Source organism: Podarcis bocagei, assembly GCF_964188305.1.
Source record: "Podarcis bocagei genome assembly, chromosome: 1".
Taxonomy (NCBI): Eukaryota; Metazoa; Chordata; class Lepidosauria; order Squamata; family Lacertidae; genus Podarcis; species Podarcis bocagei.
The window spans coordinates 83111877-83137467 of record NC_138125.1 but is presented as its reverse complement, the minus strand read 5'-3'; the positions used below and the strand labels follow the sequence as shown (position 1 = coordinate 83137467).

Sequence of the window (25591 nt, the reverse complement as noted above, 5' to 3'; positions counted from 1 at the left end):
TCTCTTTCCCCTGGTCTCGGATTCTGCCAGTCATCTCAGCCAGTCCCATATAGTCTATCACCTTCATCTGCCATTCTTCCAGACACTTTTAACAATTTCAGCCATAAATCTTAATTGACTTCCCTCCACTCCCCCTCCTGGTTCCATAGGCGCCGACTCCATGGGGCTTGAGGGGGCTCGAGCCCCCTCAAAAAATTTTTTGGGGGGGCTCAGCCCCCCCAATAATCTCGGGCGGGCGCCCTTCCAGCAGAGCGCCGCCGCCGTCCCCCGCCTCCTCCCCACTGCTCCTTCGCCAGCCAGCCAGCCGCGCGCCCTAATCGGAGAGCCCCGGCCGGAAATCCCGCGAGAACAGGGGAATCCCGACTGGCCACACCTCCCAGCCAGCCAATCGGCTGGCTGGGGGGCGTGGCTTGCCCTATTTAGGGCCGGAGCCACTTTATTTGCATATTCATGAGCTTATTTATTATTCATGAGCTTTCCCGGGCCCCCCCAATATTTTTTCTAAGTCCGCGTCCCTGCCTGGTTCCATTATTTTACTCTTATTCATGCACGTCCTTAACATCTTATATTCTTAACAATCTAATTTTTAAACCTTATTCATCTTATTACAAGTGACTTTTAAAAGTTCAGCTAATGTAAAAGCCTATACACAAAGCTCACAAGATTATGCTTTAAACATTCCCCTTATATAAAAGAAAAAAGAAAGGAAAAAAACCAATGTCTTTTTGAGTTTCAAATTGTCTAATGTGTCCTGCATATTCACTGAATTATTCTACCAATCTTCTTTATCTTCTTTGGCGGTGGCTTCTACCTTCTATAGGGAAGGGCCATGCCCCAGATTTCCCAATGACCTCTTCCAAAAGTTTCATATAGAGATGCCAAAGCATTGGGGAGGCTGAATAGTAGTACTCTCCCAATGCTGTTCTTTGGGCCTAGTCATGTAAGTAGGATTAGAACCACTGTAGCACAGGGCCCCTAATTCCCATTCCTTGAAGCTGATCCAGGAGGATACAAAGCATGTGGCAAAAGCCACATAGAGATTGAGGCTCATACACTTTTGGTAAAGATAATTCATCAGGGCAACCAGGGTCAGGTCTGTCCCATGGCCAGACCTGAACCCAGACTGAAATTAGATAATATGTGATAGCCATGAATGCCTGCAGCTGCCCCTTCACGACCCTCTTAACCACCTTACTTAGGATGGAGTATTTGTGACTGGTCAGCAGTTAGTCCAAACAAAAGGGTCTAAGGCTGGTTTCTTTAGGAGTGGCCATATCACCACCATTTTCAAAATCACACTCAAGAAAGTGTTCATCACACTCTGGGACCAACCAGGAAAACCTAGATTTACTAAGCCAAGAGGGTCAGGGGTACAGAGGGCTTGTGGTCAGACATATAGCTGCAAGCATTGTGTCCACATCATCAGGCTGCGTGAACTGAAAATAAAAATAAAAATCCCATAACACATCACAGACCAGCACTGGATATTTTGACTGGAACTGCAATGTTATCACATTGATGTTGAGAGACTTTTATCTTCAAAATGTGCAGCCAGTTGATCACTGTGGGTCCTCAAATGCTCCAGAAGTCCCTCTCCCACAATGAATGTCAGCAGCCTCTGGACCTTAATAAATAGCTCAGCCTGCTGGTTGCTAGAGAATGCAATGCAAGCTATGAAATGTGCCCTTTTTGCGACCCACACTGCTACATGGTAGGTTATGGTATGGGTATGTGCACTAGCCAGAATAAGACTTGCACCAATTGGGCTTTAGCCTTCATCCAGCTTCCATCATAACCCATGGCTCCCTGGGCTCCACAGTGTCAGAGACAACACTCAGAGACAAGACACTCACATCAGCAGGAGCAGTCAGCCCCCAAATGAGGTGTTTGGGGGCAGGGTGCAACTGCATTGGATCTGTTGGATCCAAAGCCCCACAGATCTTCCAAGGGCCCCAGTCCTTGCTCACTCAGCTGGCATAGTGAAAAAGACCCCTCCTTTCCATCGTGGCTGGCATGAGTTGGCAGTATTTGGAATGTGCTCGTAGATCTACCACATCACCATCACCACACATGGGCACACTGAGGATTGCTCTGTAGATCACACAAAGCTTTATAAACTGTGAAAACAATATCAGCAAAGAATGTACGTGGTGAATGCCCCACATCATGTAAATAGGTCAAGTTATCAAGAAGGTCATTTGTTTTTATAAAGTTACAAAATGCACCACTACAGCTGACAATATTGCTAGCAATAGAAAAACCAAAATAAAGCCAATTATAAAACAAGTGTTTGAGACAATGAGTTTTTAAAAAGTATGTAACTAGGCAACCATGCAGCTTCAAAAAGGGGAATTTTCACAGACCTTGTCTGGCAGCCCTCTAAATAATAAATAATCATATTAACATCTGGAAGATTGTGTCAAGTTCCATATGGCTAGCAGTTCCTCTTCTGGACTTCCTGCAAAATACTTGTGATGTACTGAGCAGTTGTATGAACCTTCCTCAATATTTAAATCATGCATTCCAGCTGTAGTTCCTCATGGAGGCTGGAGACTCATCTTGCACAAACAGCCCAGAAAAAGGACCCCTTAGTGGAAGCAGGGCTTATAGTGACCAGGAAAACAACATAAAAGAATCTGCAACACAGAGGAAAGAGGACCTTTGCGCTCCATTCCCAAGTAAGTACTCAAAGGTAAGCCCAAGGGATGCTGAGAAGAAGTATGCTTATTGTAGCTTTTGCCTGAATCTTACTTATGGGCATTTCGTAGTCAAGCAGGGAGGGGAGACACTTGGCTTTGCTCATGTTTTGTTCTGTGTCTGTGTGTGCCCTGTCAAATAGTTTATCTGCTGTTATGTACTGAGTTGAATAGGATCCAAACTGCAGCAGTCTGATTGGTCCTAGAACAATGCAGCAGTATGATTGGTTGGCAGGAACCACCCAATCCTGCTCCAGATAGAAGTGAATCCACAACCTGATTGGCTTACAGTAGAATTCCGGAATTAGCCAATCATGTGCAGCCCATTGTGTAAATAATGTATATAAAGCAGATACTGTGAGGGGACTTTTATTCATTCCTCCTCACCACTATGAGCTGAATAAAGAGCATGAAATCACTTTGCGACTCTGAGTATATTTCATCTGCCTTGAAAGTTAATACCTTATCTAAAAACATCCATATGCATACGTTACATCAGAGTCATAGAGAACCTGTGGCCATTCATGACCATTGATCATGATAGCTAGGGCTGATGGAGACTGCCTCCAGTGTAAAATAATTGGAGAAGAAGCTGCAGTATCAGGTTAAAACTGCCTTGGACACCTAAGTTTTGGATGAAAGGGGCTAGTTATATTATTGTTGTTGCATTTTTGCTGCCGGGGAGAATTGCTTTTGGGGATTTTTGTTTACAGGTGCCAGAATAACGTAGCTGGCTTTGGGTGCTATGCACCTTGACTTGGGGTGGAGTGTGGGTGGAGTGGGTGCCATTTGCTTCTCTGCCTCAGGCAGTAAAATGTCCTGGGCCTGGACATGTCATCCAATTGCTGCCTAGTCTTAACTTATAAGGGTGAACCCAAAGCAACTTTTAAGGCTGATCAAATATGTTGTGAATGCCTAATCCCAGTCAGCAATCCTAATACCACTCCTTTACATTAACTTAAATTTCTCAGCAGTTTTACTCATTAGGCAGCCCCTTTCCTATGTGAACAAGCCTGAATGGATAAAAATCAGCACACAAAAATGGGAGATTTGGCTCTCCCAGTTGCCTTTTTCTAAAAAGGCGAAAACCTTCCTGTTAAGGTTTATTTTCTGCGCTCAAGTGAGAAACGGCTAAAGCCTTTGTATAACTGATCTGTTATGCAGAGATTGCTCTGCAAGCCTTTAAAATATTTATTTTCTTCTTTTGAAAGTCAATTTACTGCTGGCGGAAGGTGCTGGCTTCACTTCCCCAGAGACTGGAGCCTGCTCTTGATCAGTATTCACAGAACTGAGGTGAGTACCAGCAGTGCTTGTTCCTCCATCACTTCCTAACAATGCGCCTCCCCTGAAAGGAGTGCCTCTTGTTTATTTGTATTTACTTATCTAAGACCATTTCTTATACTGCTCAATATATAAAATATGTTTAAGCAGTGTAGGCAAATATTACATAACTATACCATAAACCCATCCATGCAAACTACTGAGAACAGCAATAAAAATACTAGAAATACAATAAAGCATTAGAACATACGGAAGACAGGATTCAGGGAAAGCCTGGGGGCAGGGAGGGAAGCTGTCTTTGAAGATGCAGGTAATCAGTGGTAATGATGGCAGAGGCGGCATCATAAAAGCAGCCTAATGCTATGCAGCAGTGGTTCCCAATTAGCTAATTACTGAGGACCCCCTATTTTTCATAAGCCAAGACACAAAATGTGGGGTAGCCCCTAATAAGCAAAATATTTTAGGTATCCTAAAAAACAACAGACCATAAAATCTGTGATATTACCATGAAAAAATGACAAAAAAACGGTAGTTGGTGGGAGGCAAGTGTAGGGGCCATGTAGGGTGTGTTTATTGCAGACCGCAGTAAGAATCAATGATCCAGAGGTGTTCTCCAAATTCTGGACCCCGAATACAAAATTCAAGACACTTTAATAACATTCTCTTTACATGGTTAGCTCGTGATCCCTTTCAGAAACATGACTGGATAACAGAACATGTGGACAGCTTGTGGACTCCTTACTGGTATACAAAAAAGCACGCTCCTGTCTTCTAGCTGTACCATGGCAACAGATAGCTCTGAACAAAGTTTATAAATTCACTATTCTTCTGTCCCGTGAAAAACATTGCATTTTTGGTAGTCTGTTACATGAAGCAGTCAGTTTGGAGCTTCTGGTCTCTTCAAGGCCACTTCACCTTTCTTGTATGTGAAGCTGATAAGCGATGCCCTGTTTGTTAGCAAAAAGACAGGTTGAGGTGCATAAAAAATCTCTGCTTAGCTAGGTATATACGTACTTTTATGCAGGACAATGGCACAGATACATTGTGCCATTGTGGTTGTGACTGGGAACATATTTGTGCAGGCTTAGCACTTAGCAGGCTGAGGTCAGTTGTGTATCAGAAACATGTTCTGTGACAAGGTGAGAGCATGTCAGTATAGGGGTACTCTGTACTTCACCTTCCAGCTAGCCTGAAGGAACTTGGCAGATCTCCTGCGTTCCTAATCGGCACAACCTCTCCTTGGTGTCCTGCTACCTGCTGACAGCGGACTGTAAGCTATTGTTCAGTAGAAACTGATTCAAAGCAAAAATATTAGAGCTGTGAAAGCAATGTATGAGAGCAATGTATGCTCAGAAATGCCTGCCTGCCATATTGACCTCGGTGGGTCTTAGAGGTCATGACATTCACCTGGGTCCCAGGTAATGACACTCAGGTATCACTTCTACTTATTTCCGAGATAAGCTATGGCTGCTATCAGCCTTTGCCAGCTCTGAAGAGACCATCCACTGGGCACTCCGTCAACTGTTTCTCCCATACAAATAAGCTGCTGTTAAAGGATGAAGCCAACATTGCTCTAGTTTTTACATCATACACCTGATCTTTGAAGGCTTGTTTACAGAAATGCCTAGTTAAGGCTCCTCCAGCAAAGACCCATGAAAGAGACCCACAAGAATGAGACATTTGGTATTTGGTAAACAAGAATGACCTTTCTGATTCATTTAGAGCCAGCACAGGGCTTCCGTAAAGCCCAACAGGGGAAGCAGAGCTCAGTTTCTAGTGTTGTGGCTTCAGAGGAAGAGAATAGCCACAGTAGCCTGCCTGGCAAACTGCCATAGTCTTTGGAAAAGCATGTTCCTCTGTGCCTCTTACTGTGTATGTCTCTGAAAATAGTTTCAAATAAGAGGCCTTGTTCTGTAGCTGAACTGCACAGCTCCTTGTAACAGCCTCTTGTGTTCCAAAGGCATCCGGGATTCCTTGGCAACCGAGTGGCCCCTTGCCAGGCACCCATTGTTAGTCACTCGGTGGGTTTGAATGAGCTGCATTGTGGGGGGAAATTCACATTCATTATGTTGAATGTGGATCTGTGCTTCCATTACTGCTGCAGGGAAGAACCAAACGCTGGCTGAATATAGTCAACAACAACAAAATAAATGTAGGCCTCTGTCAGATGTTATGCATAAAATGTATTTAAACAGCCTAAGTGCCAGACTTTGGCTGTTAATAGTAGCCAAGCAAGCAAGAACGTGAAGGTGTTGCAGCGATTTCTAGGGATGTAAGGAGCTGGTGACTTCTGTCCCATTCTGTGTTTATCATAAACAGTGCTATTCTACTGACATTCAGCTTCTACTGAAACCTACATTATTCATTTCACTATCCACTATGCCTGAAACTAACATAATTAATTGTGTGATTAATTTTGATGGAAGGGAAATGTCCAAAACAATGCAGAAAATAAAATAATTATGTGTGTAACGTTTGCAGTCTAACCCCCCGCCCCATATTTCACTTCTGTGATTTCCATTCCTGACCTCAAACATGCACATTGTGACAATTTCCACTCCCATTTCCAATGAAGTTTCTGACATTCCCAACTTTTTCCTGGGTCTTATTCTCCATGGATATTTTCTTTTCAAAGTTTTATTACTTTGGATATTACCTTCCAATCCTTTGGAAGGGAGGCTGATTATATATACCCTGGCCTTTGGCACCTGATGTGATTTCATTTTTTGTAATTCTAAGTTTTTAAACTATTTTTAATATTGTATTTAAGTTGTTGTAACTCTCCCAGGATCCTTAGGTTGAATGGGGATTTATTATTATTATTATTATTATTATTATTATTATTATTATTATTAACCTTACAGAGGCCAACAACTGAAGGAAGCTGGAATAAGTTAACAGAGACTAGTATAATAATTAATCCTTCACTGAGTATATCAGTCCAGTTTCAGGTTCAAATGTACCCCAAGAAAACCATACAAATAAAACACCTGTGAGAAAATATTAAGCATGACATCATTTGCATGTAATTAAAAAAATCCTTAACATATCTGCAAAGTAGGGTCAATAATACCCATAATGTAAAATACATAAGGCTACTACAAGGATGATGTGTGGGGTCTAGTAGACCCCACTGTTTTTAAAACATACAGCAACATACTGTGCCATTAACATACGTATAATTATTACACTTGAATAACAGTAATCATGAGTTGTGAATTACCCATAACAGTAGCAACAAATTTCACAGAACCACAGAATATTGTACTCCAGCAGCTTGGGCACAATTCACCACATTTCACAGCTGCGTGAGTTGGACAGGCAAAACATGAGGCCCATTGTTGATGCAATTTTCTTTCACTGTGTCACCCACAGAGATGGCACTTGCCCCCTTTTTTGGTGCCAGCAGTGGCAGACCCTACCATTTCCAAGGCTGCCTTTCTCAGCACCCCAGGAAAGCTGGCTATGTCCCTAAACTCAAGCCAGGTTTGGTCAGCTCTAGAAACAAATCATCTAGGAAGTTATATTGGGGTGTTCACAACACTGTGGGCTGTTCAGTTTCTAAATAAAAAGGGCATTTATATAGGCAATCCCTATTATATTTGTAAAAGCCAGAATTTTCTTTTAATATATTGTTATGAATGTGGGGGGTGGAGGTGGGCAGGGAACCAGCAAGGGTTAGAAAGGAATCCAGCCTTTTAATTCCAAGAAATAGCCAACATAGCTTCCTGGTGAGGTGATGGGAGATTAAGGTGTTTGGTGCAAGATGGCAAATGGGTGCGGCCCCCTCCCTCAACAGAATAAGCCAGAATTGAGATCAGAATTTGGGCAGGAACGTGACCTAGAACAGTGTTTCCCAACCTTTTTTGGGCAAAGGCACACTTGTTTGATGAAAAAAATCTCGAGGCACACCACCATTACAGCCCCGTGACGTCAGCGCGCAGCGTCACGCCGGGAGGGACGCACGAAAGTGTAAGTTTCAATTTTTTCCCCTCCCCCTTGCCGGGGAACCTCCAAGCTTTGGGGGTGGGGGGGGAGGAGGCAGCAAAGCGAGGCAGGAAGGAGAGCGCGGCTTGGCTGGGTGAGCTTTGGCAGGGGCAGGGAATGAGAGCCGCGAGGCGGGCGCTACAGACGGAGGCGCTGCCCGCCGAGCTCGCAGGCAGCCAGGCAGGCAGACGGCGAGAGCCCCGCGCTGGGCGGCCTCTCCTCGCCGCCGCCGCCGCCCCGCCTCTCGCCGCCCAACTCGCCCGCCTCCCTCCAGGCAACATCTCGCGGCACACCAGGCAACATCTCGCGGCACACTAGTGTGCCGCGGAACAGTGGTTGGGAAACACTGACCTAGAAGTAAGGCAACAAGCAGGAGAGAGTCAGAGCAATGTTTGATTTCTGTTTGAATCCAAGTCTGCAGCTACAGGAGAGCTTTAGGGTGTTAATGCTGTGAACACCTCCATTGTAGGATCAGGATGTATACATGTGTAAATAATCCATATATCACAATGGCACCACAGTCTCCGCTGTGCCTCATTTCCAAAAGGAAACACAAACCCTGAGTAAGTGCCTGGAACCCCTGGAATCTCGCACCGCTCGGAGACTGGGGTTGCATGCAACAATATTTTTACTGAAATACCAGCTGGAAAGTCACACACCATCAAGACTGAAGATACTCAGAGCATGGAGTTGTAGAAGGCTAACACAGAAGTTTTACCATTTTGTTCCTTGCTGTTGGGTATGTTTGTCCCCGCCTTGGGATTGGGTCTCTAAACTGGGAACCTGTTACTAAATTTGGAATCTGTCCCTAAATGGCTATTGGAAGGATCCTTCTTGTCATAATACCAAGTGGAGGGTTAATTCTTGGGCACCTTTCACAACTTCAGGAAAACAGGCCAGAAGCTCATTGGTAGTAAACAAACAAAAGAAAAGCGCTGCTGGATCAGATGAAAGTCCACCTAGCTTAGCATTCTGTTCCCACAATGACCAGCCAGATGCGTGTGGGAAGCCTGCAAGCAGGATACATGTGTACTAGCACTCTCCCACTTGTGTTCCCCAACAACTGATATTCAGAGGCATAACTTTGATATTGGAGGTAATATATTTCCATCATGACTAGTAGCCAGGGATATCCTTACATTCCATGAACTGGTCTAATCCCCTGTTAAAGCTATCCAAATCACATTCTGTGAGTGGCAAATTCCATAGCTCATCTGTGCACTGTGTGCACTTCAACTGTCGGCTCTGAATATCCCAGTATTCAGCTTAATTGGAAAACTCTGGGTTTGAGTACCATGAGAGCAGCGTGGAGATTCTTTCTGTACACTTGTCTCCATACCAAGCATGTTCCCCAGTTGGCAAGAATTTCCACAACACAGAGGAGGCCATATTTCACCCTGCTGGTAAACCAAGAGTATGAACTGCACACCTACTTCAACCAGTGGAAACAAGAACTGTATACACAGCCAATAGAGAAATACCTCGCTGTGATGATTCCCTTATCAATGAAATTATGGACCCTTCGATGGAATAAGTGAACACATCCCTTTGACTCTATCCTTCTTGCATGGCTGGGTGCTTCCATTCAGGCCCAGATTCAGAAGCGAGGTACGCCACGGAGAGGAGAACATCCCAAATGGGAATACACAGTTGCTGTCTTCTCCCAGCTGTTGGTGTCCTTCACACAGGCATGCCAGTGACATAGAGCTCTTGTCATTTGCCTCAGCTTCAGCAACAGAGCCTAAGAAGCTAGCTGCTGACTCAGTGCTTCTTATGGGCATCTCTCCTTAACAAGTTCTTGACCTGTGCTTCAGAGGAATTGGAGAAAGTAATTCAAAGGGTAGCACACCAAGTCTCCTTTCTAAGGAGACACACAGAAACCACTTCGGAGCCTGCTTCACCACCTCCTGCTTCCATCTACCATCAAACCTCCTGGGAGAAGGATCGTGATGACCTTTTTATAGTTTGATATTGTTTATTATATTTTGGGGTGTTTTTTTAAATATAGTTCCATTGGCTTGGAAGAATCTGTATCCTGAAAGGCAGGGTACCGTATAAAGAATTGTAATAAATAAAAAAGAAATGAACACATCCTTGATCAAAGCAAGCATGCCTAGTGTTTTTTCTTTATGATGGGGGACAGGGGGATATTTCTGTAAAGATGCCTTAACTAGTGATAACTCTTGGAAAGAAGCTGGTTCTGTGAACATCCTTTTATTTTTCTGGATATTTTGTGGTTTTCTGTGACTCTAGATATTGTCAGGATCTAGGGAAGGGCTCTGGGTGGCCATATTTAGTTCCAGACCTGAAGGGTGAAAGCTCTGCCCCGGGATCTCTGAGCTCAGGAAGCATGGTGGCTGGAGCCTGAGAAACAGCCGGCAGAAGGTCTTATGTTTTTCTTGTGATTACACTGGAGGCAGGCTTCACCATATACTGGTTTTATTGAAAGTAAAATGTATCAACCTTTATGAACGTATTGCTGAACCTCTTGTATAATGTTCCTGGTGAACATTTTCACACGACCGCAGAAACACATTGTGGCCTTTTGCTGAGTTTTTGGGTGGTTGCTTTGAAATTGTTCACCTACTCAGGAAGCATCGTTCTCACCATGTTTTGATTTCATTTGGCATCTGCAGGGAGTCAAATTTGGTTACGTAGTGTTGTGACATTATCCTATTCACTCTTAGATTCAGGGGCATTGTGTGGGCATTGCCAGGGGGGCTGTAGCTCCAGGTGCATAATTTTTGAGTGGGTGTGAACCAGGAGCCCCCCCCCACTACAGGTGCCCCCAGCACGGCTCAACCCAGTGCCCCTCTCCGCCCACCAAGGACCCCATCAGCTGGGTGGGCTTCCCCCTGTGTGGGCAGGCAGGTGGCTCAATATGGCCCTGCTTTGATCCAGTGGCTGTGGGGTTGATCCTGTGGCATCGGTGGCGACAGCTGGGCCACCCCGGGCACCGGAAACTCATATGTATATACCACCCTCTCACAAAATATCAGGGTGGTGCAAAGCAATATAAAAACAATTTGAAAATCAGTTTCAAGCAGGACAGAATACCATTCCACAGCATGGGTCCAGCGACACTAAACGGCTGACTTCTGGTGAAGGCCAGTCCAGGCTCTGTGACATGAGGGACAGCTAACAGCATTCCTCCAGATCTCAGCGATCTGGCTGGGATATGAGGGCTCAGGGAGTACGTTTCGTGGAAATAAGTTATGTGAACATGTTTTAAATGAGCAATTACAGTCAAATTGTGAGAGCAAAAAAGGTGCAAAGACCGTAAGTGATGGGGGAAGGGCATAAGACCTGCTATTAACCAGTATTGGTCATTGCTAAATTATTCAAAGTGTAATGAAAAGAAGAGTGGTGGTTTTTTAAAAAAGTAATTTATAAACATACAAAACTAGAAAATTACATGGCAATTTAAAAACAGCATACAAAATTACAGAAAATGTGAAAAGCTTGTGGTAATTACAGCAATTATATACAGAGGGAAAAGAACTGCACTTAAAACAGGATTAAGCCAGGGAAAATGATGTAGAGTTATTGATACCCAAGTCTTTCTTATGTGCAGAACCACTGGAGCCCTACACTTCACTTACAGGGAAGCTGTTAATTGAGCCTAACAGTAACAGTTTCCATGCAAAGTCTCCACAGGAAAAGAGCCTTTTCAGTGGTGGCATCATGGCAATGGAATGTTGTCCCCGGAGAGGCTTACCTGGTGCCTAAGTTGATGCTATTTTGGTGACAGGGGAAGAAGACCTTTTTATTATCACAAGACTTTTCTTCTGATTCAGCTTTAGTTTGATTTCTCCCCTTTGCCACATGCTTTTATGCTGCTACATTTTCTTGCTGTCGTATTGTGTTGTATGTACTTTTAAATTTGCTTTAAAAACTACAATGGGATAACATTGTTGTAAGCTGTCCTGAGAATCTGGTCAGCCTATAAACATTTAGACTAAAATAATTAAAAGAAAGAAAAGAAAAGGTGTATATATTATATAGCAATTGCATAGAACCTTTGACCCTCCACATATTGTTGAACTGCAATTTCCTATTACCCCGACCAAGCTTGCCATGGCTGATGGGAGTTGTAGTTCAGCAATATCTCGAGGGTCAGAGGCAAGCTTCCCCATACCTATAATACAGAATTGTGGCTAGATTTCTAATTCACTGCAGTTTAACAGTACCACAACCACAGTAGGCTTACGGCATATATTTTGGGAAGTGTGTTTTCTTTTCCAGCTTTACATACCAGTACCGGGTTTTTGTTTTCTTGCTTTCAACAAAGCTGACAAATTATTGGCTCCGTTCTCACCTCAACCTGCCTCCCAGCTCCCCCCCTCCCCCAATGGCTGCCTGTCTTTATTATGATTTGGATTGTGGCGACGGCTACATGGACATGTTGACTGGATTCTTAATCACAGGCACTTCATCCAAGTCAGAGAGGCTCATGAGCCAGCCAGGCCTTGGCACAGTCGTGAGAAAGGCAGAAACCCAAAGGATCAGATGGCATTAAATGTCGTGGTGCTGTGCTCTCTAGGAGACAATATGTCCTAGAGCCCAACCACACACAGAGAGGCACGCCATTCCAGAACCGTCATTTAATGCAGCTACTCCGCAGGAGTACCCCAGAGACGTGACATTAACTCGGTCGCTCTCGATTTCAGAGGCACAGCATTAGCTAGGCTCCCTCCATCCAGCGCTCCTAGCAAATTGCTAAGAGGAAGAAACTGGCCGAGGTGGTTAATAAAGCAGAAGAGATGGAGGTAGAGGCAATCGTGGGGAAAACAGGGACAGCGAGAGATGGGGGTGGGGTCGCATAGGAGAGATGTTGTGAGGTGATGGACAGAGAAGAGGCAGTGTGCTGGTGACACCTGTGCATTTGTTGGAAACACATGCCTAAGGGTGTGTGTGTGTGTGTGTGTGTGTGTGTGTGTGTGTGTGTGTGTGTGTGTTTGCACAGGCAGCTTAATTTCCCCCTCTTCCTTCACAACAGGATCTGGAGAGTTTTAAGGCCTGAAAGAGTCAGCAAGTTGTTTGTTCCAACCATCTGTCTCATTTCCCTTAGCAACAATTTGTCCTTCTCTTCTCCTTGGTGAAGTATCTGAAGCAAAGTCTGGCTGTTAACCCCCTCCCCCTCCCAGTCATTTTTGTGTCTTTCTCACCTCTGTTGGCTCTCTTGTAGGTCATTCCCTATATATCCCATACATAGATCTGTGACGTCTCCTCTCCATCTGTCCTTTGGGTATGATGTACATGCTAACATTCTGGGGGCGTGATGCTGAGAGAGGAAGCAAGTACATTAACATTCTGAGGGAGGCAGCTTTGAGATGTGCATGAGATGTACTTGGAGGTATACAAACTTGGTATAATCTTGCTGTGCATTGGCCTCGTTCACCCATCAGATTCAGCCGCTCTTTAAAACGAACTATGGTTTAATTCACACAAGCAGCGTGATGGTCTACTCTACTCTACTCAAAAGATCTCACAATGCACCTCCCCTGTTCCTGGTGCGCTGTGGATGAAACGAGCCAGAGTGTGGTTTCTTGTGTCAGCTGAATTAGGGTTCGTGGTTTGTTTCCCTCCCAACAAACCACAAGTGGTAACCAAAGTTTGTTCCCGATTTGCTGCTCATGGCTAGTTTGAGGAAAATAAAACCACGCGTTCAGGATGGGATGGCTGAACAAACCACAACAAGACTCTGGCTTGTTTAGTTCTTATTTATTTATTTATTTATTTATTTAGGAGTATTTATATCCTGCCTACTAACTGACGTTTACAGGGTGGCTTACAATATATTTTAAACACAATAAAATAGACAATGATGCAGTAGTCACTACAGAAGGGCAAAGGGGTGCATAAAAACATCCCCCCCCCCCTGTTCTTTGATGGTCCAACCATGATGGCCATTCTGCAGCTGCCTCTCATGGCCTAGAATGGATTGTTGAAGCAGCTAGATATTAGTCTCACACAGGCCAAAGCTTCCCCATTGCGTGGCTGCTACTGTTGTCTCTCCCAGCCTCAGGCGGCAGGTGCAGGTGGTCCTGGGAGAGCAAAGATGTCCCAAGCCTCCGTCTCATTCCTCAGATGTTCCAACTGCCCAGTGACTCCACCACCCTGCCTACAACCATGAAACACAACCTAGGTCATTCATTCAGCTCCCTGTATGCTAATACTATTGAGCTCGACTCATTCTACAGCCTCAGTTAAAAATAACATTTTAATGAAGGGCTTGTCTACACTCCGGCCTTTTTTATCCAGGATTTTTCTCAAGGCACAACTATGCACAGTGTAGCCCCTGCTCCTCATGTTTGTTGAAGAAGGCTCCAGCTTATATCCACAGAGCAAGAAAAGATGTTCAGACATTACATCACATAAATACCTTGGGGGTCATTGCTGATGTCACATTTGTTTGTTTGTTTGTTTGTTTAATTTGTATACTGCCCTTCATCTTTAGATCTCGGGATGGTTCACAACATAAAAATACAATATAAAAGCACAAAATAACATTATAATAACAAGAACAAAACCCCCCATAAACCAATAACCCCCTGTTCAGCTGTAGCCAACTGCTGCAGCCTGCTTCTGCAGCAGCCATTCTGCCATTTCAGTGTCAAACCATGCATTTATGGCACAGTGCAATTCTTGCAAGTGATTTTTCTTCTTTTTTAATAGTTCAACTTCGGAAGGTGAAAGACATCGAAGCCCTGCCCTGTGCATCCTGAGTGACATCCCAGTAAGGTCTCCCACAAGATAGGCATGTGTTAGGTGCAAGACCATAGGGGATATGGCAGACAAATATTATGTAAGTCAGGCTTCGTCAAACTCCGCCCTCCAGATGTTTTGAGGCTACAGTTCCCATCATCCCTGTCCACTGGTCCTGCTAGCTAGGGATCATGGGAGTTGTATGCCAAAAACATCTGGAGGGCTGAGTTTGAGGAAGCCTGAATTGTAAGTAGTGAAATGTAGAACCAAGAATAATTAGGATGACCTTGAAACACCCAAGAGTTCACTTCTAACAATAGTGTGTATGCAATTTGGAGCAATAAGAGAAGCCAGTGTCTAACATCCTCATTAAACTATGTTAATTATCTGAGGGAAATGTCTTAGCAGAAAAATTACAGATTTCTGTGATATTGGACAATACCAAAGGGAGAATGTTTTTTAAAAATATATATATACTTAAGCCTCTGTGGCTAGCACTCTATGTTTAGCATGACTCAGAGTTTGAAGAATAGCTAAAGGATCAATTTGTCTATAGAGTTATTAGCAACTGGTGTGCTCTGAATTACCAAGTGCGGCCAGTAGAGAAAACTGGTTAGAAGCAAAAAGCCGGGGAACTATGCATAATGTAGGTAGCATTGCAACTGGACTTGCAAAGATTTTACTGCCCTGCTCCACTCCAGGCATCCAACAGGGGAAATCTAAAAATGCTGTTTGAATGATTAATACCTTCTTACTACCTTCAGCATCATAGAATCAGCCAGTAGTTCAAGAGCATGAATTTATGTCTGCAGTGCAATCAGACATTTTCCTCTTGAGAGTAACACAATTTAAGAACTGCAACAGACCATTCTCAAAATAAGTATGTTAAGTAGGATAATAGGAATGTTAAGACCAATGCTCTGGAAATATTATCAACACCACATATTTAATGTATTAGTTCAGTAGCAGAAGATTACATCTAAATCTATATAGAAAAATAAAAAGTCTCATACAGATGGTAAAATATTATTTGATTGCAGGGAACGAAGCTGAGTTGAATCCCAAATCTGTTGCATTTTAACCACACAAGCAGATTACTGGACTGTATAAAATAAAATTGTGACAGTTACTCGTTTTCCTGTAAACAAAACAGAAGTAAACTATCATTATGAGATTAATATGGATGTTTAAAATCAGGTATTGTGAGAAACATGCCATTATAATTCATGTGCCTATGGAAGGAAACATAGAATTAATGTACCAAAACAGAGAGTGTGGTACATTCACACTGATCAGCTTTAGCATCAGAACAAGCTTTTTAATTCAGACCAATGTCTTGAGAATTTTGAAATACAGAAAATACTACCTTTGGCCATTTCTGCCTCACTGTATTTCAATTTGAATTTGCATGCCTCTATACACATCGGAATGGCTTGGTGTGTTTTGAAATCTCCTATTTTGTATACACACCATTGGGCGGAGACAGGGTCAGCTTCATCAGGCGCTTTAAACATTTCCACCTTTTCCCATGCAAGATCAGTAGCCTGAAGCCCCAGGAGAGATGTGCTCTGGCTGAAGCAAGGCTGAGAAAGAGGGAGGACATCCATCATGGCACTTCCCTTGTCTGCTCATGATGCTTATGAGAAATGAACTATATGAAGTTTGATAGGCACAGGGAGGAATACAGGTGAGTAGAGTGCCAGAAGTGAATGATTCCAAAGTGCAGGTAGGAAGTGGAATTACACACACCTTGCTGATGTCATAGACTTAGGACCGCCCCAACACATGTATTCTTTGTACAAATCTGGGATTCATTCACCACACATTGAACAATGTTTCCCAGTTAGAAACTGAATCAAAATGCAGGGTTCTTTTTAGCAGAAACTCCAAGATGTCTGTGGATCCTGACTAGCATTGTGTGCACATGGGCTAAAACAAAAACAAAAGCAGTTTGGAACGCCCTGGAGCTAGATTAACCACGAATGTGCACACAGCACAATAACAGTAAACTATTCCTCTGGAAATGGTTTCTGCTGCATACAAAATCGGTTGCAACAAGATTTAACATCTGGCAAATGGCAGGAAGAACATTACACGATTTACTTACCTTGGCTAAGGTCAAAGGTCACCACACTGCATCGATACCAAGCTATAAAGTATGACTGGAGTTTTAAGTAAATGTTACATAGCAACAGAAGTACTCATTGGAGTAGGAGTACTTGCATGTAGTTTTATAATAGGAGCGGTGTTTCCCACAGCTCGCAAGCCTCCCAGCTGTCAGTCACATGACATCAGGTGATGAGTGCCAGGACTTCAAAGCAGCACACATGGCTTGCAAAGAGCCCTGTGTTGTGCTTTAAAGTGCTGCTGGACACCTCAAGTGGTGACTTCAAGTTTGTCTTCTGCAAGAACTGGCTACATGATCAAGTTGCCCATGGAGAACTTGGTTGCACAGCCTATCTAGTGGGCTTGGAGTCACCACCCGTCAGCTGATGGGATGGGACGTCCTGCCTGCTTTTGACATCAGGTGCACTGCCAGTGGGTGTAGTTTGTGTGAAACAGTCTTGTGGGCCAAATGGAGTCCCTTGCTGGGCTGAATTTGGCCTGCGGGTCAGGTTTCCGACCACTCTTTTATACTGATATATTTATACCTTACATATTTTCAAAAGCAGTTAGTTATAGAAACATATTTCACAGCTGTAGAATTGCCAGGGAATAAAATATTTTATTTCCAGAAAACAGCTGTAAGGGCAGGAAATAAAAGCTATAATCCTTGATGTAAGGTGATAAAAGCACAGTTCTATAGCATTTATTCAGGACACAAATTGTGGAACAGCATCAATATTTGATCCTGAAGTTTTGTACAATATTAAAGTACAAAAAGAAATTAAATTGCAACTGGCAATATGACTTATTGAAGAAGAAGAAGAAGAAATGACACAGTCCTATAGTAAGAAGCCACAGCAGGGTGGGAATAATTCAGAATTGCCAGCAACAAGTGGCAAATTATTTAATATTGCTTGAAGCAAGTGACACAAGTGTAAAGTTTGATAGGACTGATAAGCAGTGACAGGTTTGGCCTCTGGCATATACAGGCTGGGATAGTGCTTTATTTCTATAGCTGCTGTGAATCCTGTTGCTGTTGGTGGGCTGAGTAATGGAAGAGGTACTTGCTTACAATGACCACTGTAATGGAGCAAGTTCTAAACTATAACCCAACACCTGGGGGAGGGCAGAGGTGGTTTTAGAGCAGTGTGACCAGTCCAGAGCATTGGACGCTGAGCAGAGTGCCTGGTAAGCACTTGCCCAGGTACAGGAAGGAGGTGTGAGGGCTCTGTCGGGGGCCTAGAGCAGTGGCTAAGGAAGGCTCTCTGGCACCTGGTGCGGGGTGTCGAGGGGCGGGGCAAACCACCCACAGGGGTGGGACAAACTGCCTGGGGCACATGCGCAGCACTGATACAGACGGTGCATGTCCGGCGCCGATACAGACTGTGCTCGAGGTGCCCATAACAACAGCGCACCCTAAGCTGCCCTACAGTGAGTGTAGCCCTCGACCGACTGCCATTTTGTCATCCCCCTCAGGGTGACACCCAGGGCGGACCACCCCTTCCTACGCCCCTGGCCTAGAGTCCTCCTGCCTCCTTCCCAAAATCTAGTTAGTAGTTGCTCAGCTTTGGGAAGGAGACAGGAGGACTCTAGGACCCTGACAGAGCCCTAACGCCTCCTTCCCAAAGCCCAGCATGGCGGGAAGGCTGGGGGGGGGGGAGGCTGCCAAAACTGGAGCATCACCCAAGACTGCAATTATAGATAATTTTAGACTCGAGACTTAAGAGATGGTCCTCTTGACATTGTTATCATTATGTTTATTACTTTACCCACTTCAAAATGTGGTAAGCCAGTCCTACTGCATTTGGCAGTAATCTTGCTCCTTCTGCTAGTGATGTTCTGGTCTTCTGCCCCCAGAGTTGAGCCCTGATGGTGCCACTGCCAAGACCTACTCCAGCAGTTTCCTAGAGTTGGTCTGAATGCTGCCCCGTTTAAAAGAGTTGCTTTATCTGCTCTGTATTTTAGATCAAGAAAACACCAGTAAAAGCACCGGGGGGCGGATATCAAATCCACACTAATGGTTTATAATACCATCTCATAGGGAATTACAGAATAGTCACCAAGTATGGGGTTGGAGGCTGGTAGACAGTAGACATCGTTTACAACTTAATTTCTTTTAAATATAATTTTCGTATTTGTTTTGCAGAAGCAAGAAAACAGGCCCAATCTGATGTTTTCCTGGTTTACCAGAAGATGGCGCTGATGAATAAGTGTTCCTTGAAACCTTATTTGGTACCAGCGTGGGTGGTAGAACAAACAGGTAAAAAGCTGTCATTGGTTCAATTTCCACTAGTGAGAGAGGCAGCAAGCATTCAGCATTTGTTATGTTTTTAGCATGCAAGTCACAGGGCTGTGCAAGATTTTGTGCAAACCTAGTTGACAAACTAGTAGCAACATGCGACAAGACAGCAGCCTCTACACTGCAAACCAGGCCGTTCGCCAATCTTGGCTGCTGCTTAACAGAAGCAGGCAGAAATATAATCTTTGGCTCCTACTGACTCAGGCAAGCAAAGTCCTCCAAGCAAGGCACATTTTGTAGTAGGGAACAGCAACAAGCTAATTTCTCTTGTTACTGATGCCAGCAAGGAAATCTGCCCGGGGTGGTTTCATGGAGAAAGGAGGTTGAGCCTTATCAGAGGGCTTGTCTATTGCTGTCAAAAATTATGTTCACTGCGGGCCTTCAACAAGAAGCCAAGGAATGTGGAGGATTCCGCCTGTGAATCACTAGCAAGCTCTGGCAGTGGAGGATATATTGTGCCTGTGCTCAGCCCTTTCTGAGGGCCCTGTTCGTTCACCTCACTAAACTTGACTATGTCCAAAAATATTATGGTGCTAAATGCAGAAGAATGAGTTAGCTTATCACATGAGTTATCTTTTTTTTTTACTATTATATTGTTAAACAGTACTTTTTGTTTCTATATGTTGAAAAACAAACTTTATTTAAAGGAACCAAACGAACGAAAATTCAACAGTTTCTGTAAAATATTCATAGATATACATAAAATATATACCATTTCTTTTGTGCAAAACTGTCAATTAACTTGTTGTCATTGTGTTAGTTATTCATTCATTCATTCATTCCCTGCCCTTCATCCTAAGGTCCCGGAGTGGAGTTGCATCTTGCAAAATTCAATGCAGAACTTTTGATCGCTGAAATTGCTGAACAAATTAAACGTTCTTGAGATATAGTAGAATGTAAGTACTCTCTCTCTCCCCCCCTTTTAAAATTATTGAATGACCTTTAACTGGTTGTATTCACAACTGATAAAAGAGAATTACGTCACAATGTGATATCACTGATGTAAGGAACTTCTCTAAAATGTATGCTGGTTTGGTTGGAGTACATTAGGAGGCACTAATACTTCTGAATACCAGTTGCTGGAAACCACAGGAGGGGAGAGTTCCCACAGGCATTTGGTTGGTCACTGTGAGAAGCGGATGCTGGACCAGACAGGCTATTGGCCTGATCTGGCTTGCTCTTCTTGTGTTCTTTTTGCATTATCAACATTTGGAGGGCATCCCATTGGCTACCTCTGCCTTAAGATTGATGCTGGTGGTAGCCTGGAGGTAGAGTTCTAATACCAAGGCCACCCATGGCTTCACATTCTACGCTAGCTTTGAAAATGTGGTTGTTGTCTCATGTAAATAGAATTTATTCCTCACGGGGGGGGGGGGGGGAGTTCCAAAAACAGACAATGTGAACAGTCTTCTTTGAGCAGTCCTAGCAAGTTCAAGATGCAAAGATGTACACTTATTCTGAATAAAATTTCATTTAAATCAATAGAACATTAAGTAAATGTGATTAGGGGTGGGTTGCAATGCTGCAAAGAGGCCTAACAGACACAAATAAGCCACCAACACGCCTGGAATCTCCTAAACAGAATTCCCTTTGGTGACTCAGTGCATGATTTTGTATTCTTTGCTGTGGTGCTTTTATTTAGCAAAACCTGCAGCAGAGGCATATGTAAGCAGTCAAGTGCTGCTTAACAAATGGGCCCTTTCCTTAAGGAACCAGACAAGAAAAAGTCGTAAGTTGCACTGAACATAAAATGCCTGTGTAGTAAAAGGTACTAGTCGCAATAGCATCCAGCAGTTACTGCTGTGTTTATTCCCTGTTTATTCTTTATGTACACTATAACGTAAGCAAAACAGTCTACCCCAAGGAACATGCCATCTAAATCTTAACAAAAGGGAGACAATGGAAGGACAAGAAGGGAGGGAAGATAGAATCATGGAAACTATGAATGCAGTTAGCTTAGTATTTCTAGGAAGTGAAGGTTAAGAGGTTGGGCTAAAGTCTTCCTGGAAAATGTATTTTGAAGAGAGATTTGACAGGAAAGAGGTGGCATAAGGAGCTGGCAATGGTGAATGGGTGGAGTTGTTTCAGATTGCAAACCTATGCACCCTTATCTAGATTTGATACTTGCTTCTGAATAGGAGCTAAGATGCATCTGGTTCCAGGCAACTCATTCATCCCGGATCTTAATTAAAGTGGGCAATCCTATGATCACACATAAGTGGCCTGCCAAGGTGGTGGAACTGAGATATACACTTGGGAGAGGAGGGTGGGGCATAGGCCATGTCTTATTTCTTTCTCCAAATTCAAACTGGAAAACCTCCTTTTAGCTTTTCCTTCCTGTCCCACTTCCAAACTCTGATGGACACTACAACAGGAAGACAGTGAAAAGGTGGTAAACTTTCCTTCAGTGGAAGTTTTAAGACACAGGTTGGATGGCCATCCATTAGAGATTCTTTAGCTGTGCACGGGGGATTCTTGTATTGCATGGGGTTGGACTAAATGACCCTTGGGACCCTTCCAATGCTACAATTCTATGATTCCGAAGAGTGGAGAAGTATTCTAGAGCAATAAGCACCACTTAGCTTCTTCTGTTAAGTCTCTGGTTACAGACCAGGTTAGTCAGGCAAAACCACAGCGAAAGACCCATTCACATGAATCAAGGCAGCTAATGATCTGTTCTAGGAAAATGATCCCACTGTCTTATTTCTGTCTAAAAGATGTATATTGTTGCTGTTCAAATGCTTTCCCTTTTATTCAATTAAAGTCCTTGCTTTTTAGTCTGCTGCATCCAGATGGTAGTTTCTTCCAGAGTTAATTTAGCACTTAAACATTTATCTGGAAGTGGAGATAGCAAAGTATCTCAAGAAAGAGGGAGGAGGGTTGCTAAGTGAACAACTTGTTTCCAGAGTGCTACTGGTGTATTTTATTGTTTATTGTTCATTTTAGTTATTAAATTTGTATACTGCCAATTGGACTCCCTACTTGATTGAATAAACATTTCTTGTATTGTGTCACACCTCTTGACTGTTAAAAGTGAACCATTAAATGAATATTTCTTGAAGCCCAAGCCTGTACTGTTAAGCTACTGTTCTGCATTTTCATCACAAACTTCTTGTGGACAATTGCCTGGACGTCACTATTTTGTTGATGTGTAACTTATCCTTTTATTAAAGACTTCTGAAGAACTGTTGAAGGCCAGCCTTCCCAAATCTTTCGTTGCTGATTTCTGCAGCTCTGGGCCCTCCCTTCCTTGGCCTTGTCATCTGTCCATCCCAAGGGACTCACATTTCCTACAGAAACTGACAGAGGATGAGCATGTAAAACTGCATTCTGGATTTCTGCCCCTGGTTACTGGCACAGAGCTGCAGGATAGCACTTACTTTGAAATTATGTTTTCCTGGTAGAGGATCATCTGTAACTTGTTGTCATAGATGGGGTGCAACCACAATCCTCCCTGCCTCCACAGCAAGAGAAAGAAAGAAAAGTAATAAGCAATTTCTTTCACAATTACAAAAACCAAAGGCAAGTAATTGTACTCAATAATTATAACTTGGAGTATTATTTGAGATGATTGGACGAGTGGGAGTGACTACCTGCCTGCCACAAGAGGGGATTGTGAAGTGCCTAAGGTGGGAGGTTGTAGTTTTGTGGAACCCTGGGGCATGCTCACAGAAGCTGAGGGTTCCATGGAACTCTGGGTAAAAAAACCAACCCTGTGCTACAGAAATAAAGTAACTATTTGTGAATCTTTCATGAGGCTGCCAAGTATTTGTAAATCTTTCAGGAGGCTAACTATATTGAGTCAGGAGCCAAAGAGAATCACGGAACATAGAGCACATTACAGCAATTCAGACTGGATTGTAACCAATGCATGTGTCACTGAGGGAAGACCTCCACTGAATGACTGCTGTTCTCAAAGGTCCACTGAATTTGGGAAGCAACTTGCAGGGCAATATTATATTATTATATAGATGTGATCAGAACTGCAGGGCCACTGAAGTGGAACAAGCATATGGAAGCTCACTGGGAACTGTATTTTAGATCCTGGCCCCTGGGCGTGCTTCCTTGTTCTCAGTCAAGCCTGAAAATTCCTCAAGACACAAGGAACAATAAATGCACTGGATTATTTCACATTGTCAAATGACAAATGTAAGTGCATTCCTTATGCCCTTGCTGCTCCTTCTTATGCAAACTGACTCCACGAAACAAAAAACTAATTGCACCAGTCTGCCACCACTCAACTCTCTCCCCCTCCCCCTTTCCTACTGTATTGTTTAATTAATGCCAGGGCTCTGGAGTGAAAACTGTTTTTCATATCAGAGCTAACCTCAGATTTAGGAGGATAAACAGGTTTCTAAGCATGTGCAGAGAGCTCTTCCTTCGACACTGAGAAACCACTGCTCCCCCCCCCCCCCATTATTAAAGAGCAAGGGACATGGCAAGGATTCTAGACAGGCTCGAGCATAGCAAAGAAAAACCTCGTTTTAGGAATTTAGCAGCGAAGGAAGGCTTCTCTTTCCCCTCTCAGCACCCGCCTCTCTTTGCCCCGAGGTGCGTGCAATCGGCCGCCCCCTCCGCCCCCGCGAGGCCTCCTCTTTTCGCCAGCTCGCTTCGCCAGGCCCACGCTTCCCGACAGCAGAGGGCGCAGGAAGGCCCCGCTGTCGCCATAGTTACCGCTGGGTGCGTAGCGGGACTTACGGAGCTGACGCAGTGGGCGGCCCGTCGGGCGGAGGCGGCCCTGGCACGAGCGGAGGCGGCATTAGAGAATTGGGGCGGCGGGGTGCGGGGTGGCTGCCGAGCCCCGGGATGGAGGCGGCGGCGGCTGCGGCTTCGGCCCGGTGGCGGCGGCGGCGGAGACGGCGGCAAAGGGGTGAGCGGCTGCGGGAGAGCGGGGTGGGGTGAAGGGAGGGCGGGTTCCCCCTCTGTCGCTGCGGGCGAGGAGTGAAGGCGCGCCCCTGGCATGAGCGGGGCGGGAGGCAGGCGGGGCGGGGGGCGGAGGACACCTCCTCGCTCCTTCGCGGCGAAGGGAGGCCGTTGCGTCTCCCGCGCGGGAGCGAGTCGAGAGGCGCCCCTGCCCTGGCATATGGCAACGCGGCGGCAAGGCAGCGGGTGCCTTCGCCTGCCCGCCCCCGCAGCGCCGCCGCTGCCAGAGGTGGAGGGCCCCGTTGCCATGGTGAACGGGGAAGCATCCCGAACCCCGGCACCGCCGCTCCGCCGGCATGGCAGCAGGACGGGTAAGAAAGCAGCGCGCCCTGGAGCTCTCCTGCTGCCCAAAAAGGTGCCCTCTCCGCCCGCTTCCCCTGATCGGGGAGGGGACCGTGCGGGGCACAGCCTGCGGCTTGGAGCGGAGGGAAAGAAGCAGGACGTGGGGGCGGAGGAGGAGGCGGAAGCGCATCCTCGGGTGGCTCTGGCAATGGCTTTTCATGTGGCCTTGGGCTGCGTCTCCCTTCCTCCCCCCGGGTCCGCCCAGCGCCCTCTGCCAGGACTAGGTCGGGTGGGCTGGTTGCGAGATTCATTTGGGCGTCGGGAAATCGAGAAGCCGGGGTTGGGGCTCCCGGGTAGCAGGCGCAGATGGATGTGCGCGCGCGTGCTTGCGTGGAAAGGAAGGAATTTTGTGGCCTTCGGCACAGCAGTTTTGTAACGATCCGTTTTTGCTGAATGTAATCTGGACACTCAACACCACGGTGGTTTATGTTGGGCTCATGCTGGCCCTTGGCGGAGCTGGCGGTCTGAAGCTACTTCCTTAATATATTCTGGTGTTCCTGTCTTGGATTGCAGAAGAAAATGTCATTCGCCTTTGCATGTGCATTATGGGGGCTGGATTTGTATTAATAGGCATTTACTTCGCAGGAAAAGGGGGACTCGTTCTATATCTTGAGGGAGTGGGGGAAGGAACTGGTCCTTTATATCTGAGTGGGTTATCTCCACAAGAACATACCTGCTGGGCCTGAATATCAGGCAATATTATCACTTGGTGCAATCTGTTGAAAGTTGCATGTGCTCAGATTACATTGAAATGTAATGAGACCTAGCAGTATGCAGTGTGATCCTATGCATGTTTGCTCAGAAGTCCTTTTTAATTCAATGGATACTTCTGTGTGTTTAGGATTGTAGCTTTAATTCCATTGACTTGCACAGAATTTAAGCATTCCTCATTTTGATAGGACATTGTGTTTATGTTTGGCTTATTAGGTTTGGCTTAGTTCAGTTCAGTTTATAAAATTGTGAATTGCATCCTTTAACCAGTGGAAGCCCCAAATAAACTTAACGAACAATAAATAAAATGCAAAAAATACAATATATATGAAAGTATTCCTTAAAACAATAGAATGCAAACACACCGCAGAATTCTTCCAAAATATCATCTAAAGAATAAGTATCCCCATACAAAACTAGAATTGACACCAAATGACCACCAAAAGCCAGGTCACTATCCAAATGCCCGGAAAAATAAATATGTATTTGCCTGACAGCATGACAGTGTCACCACCAGAGGAATATTTTCCATAACTGG

At 44.6% G+C, this 25591-nt stretch overlaps 2 protein-coding genes and 3 long non-coding RNA genes across 23 annotated transcripts in view; 3 read left to right on the top strand and 2 right to left on the bottom strand.

The window, feature by feature from the left end:
* Positions 1–691: 691 nt before the first annotated feature.
* LOC308590960 lies at positions 692–15138 on the top strand. Of its 3 annotated transcripts, none has more exons than XR_014009973.1 (3): positions 692–2678; positions 3908–3989; positions 14643–15138. It is a non-coding gene; the product is annotated as an uncharacterized lncRNA (long non-coding RNA). The 3 variants fall into 3 exon arrangements; XR_014009974.1 differs by having other exon boundaries at positions 692–2692; XR_014009972.1 differs by lacking the exon at positions 3908–3989.
* On the bottom strand, positions 4612–6126 carry LOC308590954. Its single transcript, XR_014009967.1, has 2 exons — positions 5683–6126; positions 4612–4924 (listed from the first exon to the last, which is right to left on the bottom strand). It is a non-coding gene; the product is annotated as an uncharacterized lncRNA (long non-coding RNA).
* On the bottom strand, positions 10312–24249 carry LOC308590868 (uncharacterized protein; the record flags this gene model as incomplete). Of its 8 annotated transcripts, none has more annotated exons than XR_014009926.1 (3): positions 10312–15774; positions 22458–22531; positions 23776–23906. XR_014009926.1 is itself a non-coding variant. In XM_081201189.1 (3 exons), 3 exons carry the CDS (start codon positions 24247–24249, stop codon positions 15750–15752), a joined length of 609 nt encoding a protein of 202 aa, XP_081057315.1. In that variant the 3' UTR covers positions 10321–15749. The 8 variants fall into 8 exon arrangements, 2 of the variants coding, with proteins under 2 accessions (XP_081057315.1, XP_081057314.1); XM_081201189.1 differs by having other exon boundaries at positions 10321–15810; positions 23776–24249; XM_081201188.1 differs by lacking the exon at positions 10312–15774 and adding an exon at positions 19697–19937 and having other exon boundaries at positions 23776–24249.
* LOC308590934 lies at positions 15820–20178 on the top strand. The gene is made up of 3 exons (XR_014009943.1): positions 15820–16359; positions 18925–19532; positions 19878–20178. It is a non-coding gene; the product is annotated as an uncharacterized lncRNA (long non-coding RNA).
* Positions 23858–25591, top strand: part of DAGLA (diacylglycerol lipase alpha) — a 96154-nt gene continuing 94420 nt past the window's right edge. For 6 of the 10 annotated variants that reach the window (XR_014009773.1, XM_081200528.1, XM_081200532.1 and 3 more), the window contains exon 1: positions 24230–24311. The gene's annotated coding sequence lies outside the window, so the exon portion shown is untranslated. Of the gene's footprint in view, positions 23948–24208; positions 24312–25591 lie in introns of those variants that run through there. The other 4 variants (XM_081200535.1, XM_081200531.1, XM_081200529.1 and 1 more) reach the window with 3 other exon arrangements.